Genomic DNA, 7756 nt, shown 5'->3' on the forward strand with positions numbered 1-7756 from the left:
AATGTGCTCGTATTTTTGTAGTTGGTATTGCTAAAAATAACAATTTAGTTTTTTAGCACTATCAATATTAATGCTCTTAGGATGAGAGATTTATTTTGCAACCCAAACCCATATTCAAGCTGATGGAATGAAAGAAATGAATCTACAAACAGATGAAAAGGATGGGAAAAGCACAAACCCAACAAGGATAAGTTTGGGATAGCTTATATTGAGCAACTTCTTTTAATTTTTACTTATTTTTGTTACAATTTATAGGCCCTATTACACTTTTTAGTACTATTCATAAGTTTTACTGTATTATTTCAACTAACTTTTAGTCTTATCTATGGTATTTTAAGTAAAAATTTTTAATTTCAACTAAATAAGTTGTTCCAAACAGATCCTAAGAAGCCCACCACATATTCTCATAGACTCAGACAAAGTATGTGTTTGGATAGAGATTATCTCAAGTCTGGGTTTTCAATGTTGCGTTTTGTCCTTTTTTTTTTTTCTTTTTTTTTTCGTTTCTGCTGTTGGAGGACAAAGTACGCAGTGCACGCACTGTGCACAGTGCGCATATTGTTCATGTACTTTTTCAACAATTTTTTATTAAAAATAAGTTTCGCAGTAATATTTACATATTTAAAAATTATTTAGTTACAGTATTTTTAATTTTTAACAATAAATTCTATCCAAACTGAACCTGACATAACTTATGGTTGGATTTCAAGAACAAATGTGACATGTGGCTTGTGATGAAAAAGCAAACTCAAGGGAATCAAAGATTGTGTGGCCTGTGAAGAAAAAGCAAACACGAGGGAATCAAGGACTGTGGCTTGTGGGGATTGTAAGAGCATTCACGTTCAGTTTCTACAAAATATTTTATTTGAAAAGCTACTTTAATATTTATAACATGTCATTTTATTATGCAACCCCCTTCCAACTTTTATTTTATCATTCCACACGTCAAAATAATATAAAATTATACAATAAAATAATATAAAATTATCTCTCACTCCTTTCTAATTTCTTTCTCTGTCACTTTCTCAACCACACCTCCACTCCCCACAGCAACCACCGTGACTCCAAACCCACCATAATTCCAGCAAATACCAACCCACAAACCCAGCCACAACCCATTAAAAAAACTATAAAAATAAAAAACCAGTCACCACCACACAGTAACCACTATCACACCAAACCCACCACAAACTAGCAAATATCCAGCCACAAACCCAACCAAACAAACCCAGCACCACAAAGCCACCACCATGCCCACTACCCTCTACCCACCACCGCCACTACCACCACCACGGCACCACGAACCCACATCAGCCACCACCACCATCAATCACCCATCCCCACCACCACCACAAAGAGCAAATACAGAGAAACCCACCCCACCCATGACTAAATCCATCACCACCCATGAACCCACATCGGCCACCACCACCACCATCAATAACCCATCCTCACCACTACGAAAACCCTCCACCACCACGAACAACAAATACAGAGAAACCCACCCCACGCACAACCAAATCCAATTAGCATACCCATGAACACGCTGCCGCAAACCACCATACCCATGTCGATCTCGCAACCAAAACGACAACAACCCTTGACCACGCCAATCTCGCCATAAAAAATACCCAGAAAAACACCACCACTGCCATAAGAGAAGGACTGAAGGAGATCTAGTGGCTGCTCGTCTCAAAAGTCAAGCTCACGCCTTCGTCGGAGCTTGCTTCAGCCAACAACGGCATTGGAAGAATGAGGGAGACGAGAGCGAGTCAGAGAGTGAGAGAGGGGAAGACGAGAAAACAGAGATGAGGAAAGAGAGAGTTGAGAAAGAAAAGGAGACCATCTCAGCAGAGAAGACAAAGGAGAGAGAGAGAGAGAATAAAAGCACCATCATACATTTAGGATGCAGTACAATTGCAAAATTTTTTTGGCAATTGCAAGATCAGGTAACAGGGGTTTTGTGGCTCTAATGCTAAATATTTCTAACATATAACATTTGCAAGATTCAATGGGAATGCTCTAAATGCTTAAGTGCTAAATTTATAGCATCTAAACCTTAAAAGTGTGCATTATTCGGAACTTTAATTTAAAAAAAAATTACAATTATACTACAGTATTATCTTATAAATAAAATAGTATTGTAGCAAGATGGTATATTTTTAAATAATATTTTATTAGATTTTGTATTTTATTTGAATATTGAGTTATATTATTTTATTATATAGATATATTATTTTAATGTGTTATATGGTAAAATAAAAATTGATATATTAAGTATATTATTAAATGAGATATGGTATAATAGATAAGTAATATTTTTTATATATATAACCAAACTCACCTCTCCTTTTAAATACTGGAGCGGTGAAAAAGTAAAGATTGTCAGATAAGTAGTGAAGAAATCAAGTGCTTCATTTATGAGAGAGTACTTCAATTAATTGTAAGGTAGTGCTGAGAAAACTTTAAAAGCAGATACTAAAACGACGGTGTTTTGGACTAAACATAAAATTTAATAACAAGTTCAAAACGATGTTGTTTTAACATTAGATTTTAAAATTTTTAAAAAAACAAAAACAAAAACAAAAGAAAAACACAAAGGAACGACATCGTTATATCCTAAATATTTGCTCACTCCTCGTCCTCTGCCCCTTGTTGCTGCCGTTCACCCCTCTCCTCTCTCCATTTAGTCGCAACAATTCTCTGCAAATTTTCTAAAGATGGTTTTGAATCTCAATACCTAGTGGTTAGGCTATAGGTTACTATGCTTCTCCAATTCTCCTTGCAACCAAGTATGTGAATTTATTTGATGCTCAATGCCAGACTACCATCCTTTTTGTTTCTACGATTTTTAGAAAGATTGTGAATTTTGGTTTAATATATTTTTTGTGGGTATTAGAGAAATATTATGAAAATGATTGTTTCTTTTTTTTTTCTTTTTTTTTTTTAAATGAATATTTGGGTTGTTGGATGATACTATGTGGGTTGTTTCATGTGGTTTTGGGTTTTGTTTTTTGAATATTTGGACTGCTTTTTTTTAACCGAACTAACTGCACCGCACCTTGCGTAGACCGGTTCCCGCTCCTCCACCGGTGAGGTGCGGTGCGATTAGGGATGAGGTGCAGTGCTAAAACCCCAAAACTGGCTCCACCACACATTTATCTTATCCAAAAATAAGAATGGTTTATCTGTAAATAAAAAATACATGATATTTTAAAATTTAAGAAATTGTAGAGTTCAATGGATAGAGGGATTCTATTCCTGGTCCTAGTCCGTGAGGAGTTAGATTAAATCTTATTATTTATACCCCTCTCCTCGCTTGGATTAGCTTTCGCTTTTTTTCTTGTTCTTCTTCTGCACATCAGGTTCATCATCTACCCCTTCTCTCTCTCTCTTGTGCTATTTCTTTTTTTTTTTTGTTTCATTTAAAGTTGTCCCTCTTCCATTTGTTTACTTTTTCCTTGACGTTGTTGTATTTGTTGACATCATTTTTTTTTTTTAATCTCTATAATATCTTGCAGCTTTTGTTTTCAAATTCAAGGATACAGCAAAATCGTATTAATGGAGATGACACTGCTGCCTCTGCCTCTTCCTTCCGACGACAAGGTACAATTCTCTTTTTAGTTTTTGAGTTATTGTCTCAAGATAAACTCAAATTTTATATATATATATATATATATATATATATATATATATATATATATATATATATATATTTATATATTCTACCCAAAAAAACAAAACCATGAATTTTTTTTTTTTTTTTGTTGAGCCCAAAACGATAAAAAACCATGAAAATATAAATGTTAATTGTCTTATACTAAATAAGTTATACATATATATATATATATATATATATATATATATATATATATATATATGTGTGTGTGTGTGTGTGTGTGTGTGTGTGTGTGTAAAATTATGACTTTAATATGTATATATTCACACCCAGACACAAGATTTTTTTTTTTTTTTTGGTTTCAAGAAGAGAAACTTATAATCTTCTTAAACTCTAACATGTATACAGAAGTTGTATAATTGGCTATACAGTATACAAATATATGGAGAGAAAAAAAGAAGAAGAAGCAAATATAGTATCTTCCATCAAAGTCATGTTGAATAATAATTCCTCACGAGATAAACTTCATCAATTATTTATTTTTATGGCAAAATTATTCATAATTTCCTTCTTTATATATATATATATTGTTTTCAAAGCTTCATCCATGTTTGACAAACCAAAATCATAATGTTACAATTGAAGTCTCATATAAGCTTTTTTTTTTTTTTTTGGCTTGATAAAATCTTGAGAATAGAAAATTTAAACCAAATTGCATATATTATCAATGTTGAATGATTTGTAAGCATTAATAGGATTTGAAATTGAACTAAAAATTAGGGTGGCTCTACTATTTACTTACAAAATTTACTACCTAATTATTTCATTCTATTGCAATTGTATATCAGCTCTGAACTCTTTTCTTTTTTTTCTTTTTTTTTGAAAGGATTACTAGATTAGTTGATCAATGCTTTCTTTTTGGTGGAGGGCAACTCCAAATTTTTTCACATAACCTTAAAGATTTATACAATATACCTCTATTTAAAATAATAGTAAAAATGGAGGGGCCATGGCCTCCCAACCATGCATGTAGCTCTGCCCCTCAAGCATTAGCTTTACTGACCTTTTTGTTGTTGATTTATAATATGTTAAGTGCAATCGGAACGATGAGGATTCAAAGGATCAGATTAGTCAGTTGCCAGATGAACTGATCGTCTCTATTCTGTCTTTCATGACATTGAAAGAAGCTGTCAGAACCAGTGTTCTTTCACACAGATGGAAACAACTGTGGCCATTCTTCACCGGTAGTTTGGACTTTGATGATCCAGATACTTTTTGGGCCATTGCCGATCGAAAGAAAAAAATGAAAGGAGAAAGGAGAAAGTTTGTGAAAAGGGTGAACCATGTTCTAAAATTACATCAAGGCTTAAATATAGACCAATTCAGAGTTTGTTTTGAGTTTGATAACAATCATAAACATCACATTGATGGATGGATTGACTCTGCAATCTCAAAGGGAGTTAAGAGGCTTGAATTGGACTTTACACCAACAGAGGCATGTGAAAAACAAATGCTTTATACATTTCCACATGAACGGTTTATTAGCATCAAAAGTTCTGTGGTTGGAGTATCTTGCATTAAGTCCCTGACATCCCTCACTCTAATATACGTACATGTAACCGGCGAGCTTCTTGAGCATTTCCTTTCCAACTGTCCTTTGCTAGAAAGATTACATGTTGCCTATTCTGAAGATCTAGTGACTCTGAAGATTTGCAGTTCTTCACTGAGGTTGAAGCATTTAAACATAATACGTTGTTGGGAACTTAAAAGAATTGAGATTTTTGCTCCAAATCTTGAGTCTTTTGGCCTTGTTGCTCGAGCTATGGAGATGCATGTTAATTATGCACCCCGTCTTCTAGATGTACATGTATATGTCGGTGCATATGATTATCTGAATTATGCACTTTGCCCTCTGTCAAGCTACCTTTCTCAGCTACAGAGTTTGACGCTTGACTTTTACATCGCTCCTATTTCTCCTCATTCTGTAAGTGCCTTAAATTATTTTCATTCTCTTGCATTTATGTTAATATGGTGTGGTGAAATGTTCTCTCATCTTGTTTAATTTACTCTTTTCAGCAAAACATGGAATTCCCAAAATTTCAAACGTTGCCCAAACTTAAATACCTTAAATGGAGAGTTACTACAAGTGATGGAATGAGCCTCATCAGTTTTATATCAATGATAGAGGCGGCACCTTTTTTACAAAAATTTTCTTTAGAGGTGACTGTTCTTACTTCATAGCTTGTCACTTGAGTGCGTTGATAGCTTTTGTTATTTGTTTTAGGTGATGCTATCTGCACATTAATTGTTGGATCATGGTTTTCCATCTCTCTATCTATTTATAAGATATTCCTTGAACTGGACTCATCATTTTTCATGAGCATTTTTCATCTCAACTTTCCTACAGTCACCTATCCTTGTTTTGACATTCTCTCTAATGGTTCCAGATATGGCTTGATAAGATTTAATTTATAATTGAAGTAATTTGATAATAATTTTTTGTTGTTTGCTTGTGATTTTTGTTTTTATTAGCATACGCATGAGAATTGTTGTGGGTCTGCATGTTGAGAAAGAACATGCATGTTTTTTTTTTTTATATTGTTGTGGATCTGCATATATATATATATATATACACGTTTTTTTTTTATAATTATTTTAAAAAAAATGTTTCTACGAAATGTCATTATGGATTATATTTGAAAATTTTATGTTTTTTTAAATTTTTTTTTTTTTATCAATTAGGTGTGTGTCACCGTGTATTGCTTTATGTGTACTGTGTAGGCTCTAGAATGCCTTTGTTCTTATATGCACTCAAACAATTTTGACAACAATGGTCGGCAATCACACTAAACTCTTCCTACCCGTTATTGTAACCACTTTAAATATAAAAAAAGGGGGAATTAAATCATGCTGTTAAGCAGTGGTTATGATTGTAGGTAATTGATTTTTACTCTAGGTAAAGTGTTGGTCAGCAAGAGAATTATTACACATTTGGCTTTTTTTCAACTTGTTCTACCTTACAGTGTCACACTAGAAGGTAGTATTACATTTAGTAGTTAATTTTTTTATTTTTTTTTTACTATTGAGTGTGTGAAAGACTGGCCTATCCTAGAAGCATAGGCCACCTTCTAAATTAACTGAAGGCTCTTCTTCATTATAAATATAGAGACATGAGGATGGAATAGGTTTGCAAGATAAGGAATTGATTTAATTTGATGCATTGTTTATGTATTTTGAAATTTAATGCACCCTGACTATTTGTTGAGGAGGTATATTAATAAGACTTGTGAGAATTTTTTATGTATTGTGACTTCTAAAATCTGGGTTAAACCTCGTATTGCTTACAAGACTTTTGAGTCAATGTTGACTGTTTTTTTACTTGGCTTGACTTATATCTGTATTTTACTTGGTAAAAGTTGAGTTCTGAATTACATTTCTCTCTCACACACATGCGCACACTTGGGAGCTATACTATTATAATGATGGGTCGCACATTCAAAACCCTTGTAATATGTGAGATGTAACAAAATATATTGGCTGCAGAAAGGGTAGGGTGGGGTAGGTTAAAGTTTCAAATACTGGTTTCTTCATGAAAGTTCTTATCACTTCCAATGTGATATTTGGGGCATAGAAGTTGTAGCAAGTCAGCTCTTATAGTGCCCTAATCATATAGGGTTACTTGTTTAATGTTCTTTGCCCCTAACCTTGCTTTATAATAGAAAATTTATCTTGCACCTTCGCATTCATGATTCTTATTTTCTTTTTACCAATTGCAGCTGTTATGGGATAAGTCCCGGAGAGAAAGAGAATTAAGGAAGGTGATGAAATATCCTAATGAGCACCTCAAGGAGGTGGAAATAACGGGATTTGTTGGGCGTGCAATAGACATTGAGCTTACTGTTTATTTACTTGAAAGTGCCATCAAACTTGAGAAGCTTGTTATTAATCCTCGTTCTCCGGCTCTTGTGGGAACCCCTTGGGAGTTTGTGAGAGTAGAAGAGAATGAAGGTGCTATAGAATGTGCCAAGCAGCTCAAGAAAAATTTACCTATAGGAGCCGAATTATTTATTCTGTGATCATCATCAAACTGGTTTTATGTGAAGTTTTAAGGCTCATTAATACTTCCATTAAGATATT

General features: G+C 33.5%; 1 protein-coding gene across 3 annotated transcripts; it reads left to right on the forward strand.

Moving 5' to 3' along the window:
• Window positions 1-1089: 1089 nt before the first annotated feature.
• On the forward strand, window positions 1090-7756 carry LOC142630412 (F-box protein At4g09920-like). Of its 3 annotated transcripts, none has more exons than XM_075804404.1 (5): window positions 1090-1949; window positions 3522-3606; window positions 4713-5603; window positions 5696-5839; window positions 7396-7756. In XM_075804404.1, exons 2-5 carry the CDS (start codon window positions 3562-3564, stop codon window positions 7693-7695), a joined length of 1380 nt encoding a protein of 459 aa, XP_075660519.1. In that variant the 5' UTR covers window positions 1090-1949; window positions 3522-3561; the 3' UTR covers window positions 7696-7756. The 3 variants fall into 3 exon arrangements, with proteins under 3 accessions (XP_075660519.1, XP_075660517.1, XP_075660518.1); XM_075804402.1 differs by lacking the exon at window positions 1090-1949 and adding an exon at window positions 2618-2792 and having other exon boundaries at window positions 7396-7755; XM_075804403.1 differs by lacking the exon at window positions 1090-1949 and adding an exon at window positions 2816-3365.

Source organism: Castanea sativa, chromosome 4 (assembly GCF_040712315.1).
Source record: "Castanea sativa cultivar Marrone di Chiusa Pesio chromosome 4, ASM4071231v1".
Classification (NCBI taxonomy): domain Eukaryota; kingdom Viridiplantae; phylum Streptophyta; class Magnoliopsida; order Fagales; family Fagaceae; genus Castanea; species Castanea sativa.

Excerpts from the sequence above, each read along its gene's own strand:
- LOC142630412 (XM_075804404.1), top strand. The coding sequence starts at position 3,562 with ATGGAGATGACACTGCTGCCTCTGCCTCTTCCTTCCGACGACAAG. Across the intron at positions 3,607-4,712 it reads CTCTTCCTTCCGACGACAAG|TGCAATCGGAACGATGAGGA; the intron begins GTACAATTCTCT and ends TAATATGTTAAG. Across the intron at positions 5,604-5,695 it reads CTCCTATTTCTCCTCATTCT|CAAAACATGGAATTCCCAAA; the intron begins GTAAGTGCCTTA and ends TACTCTTTTCAG.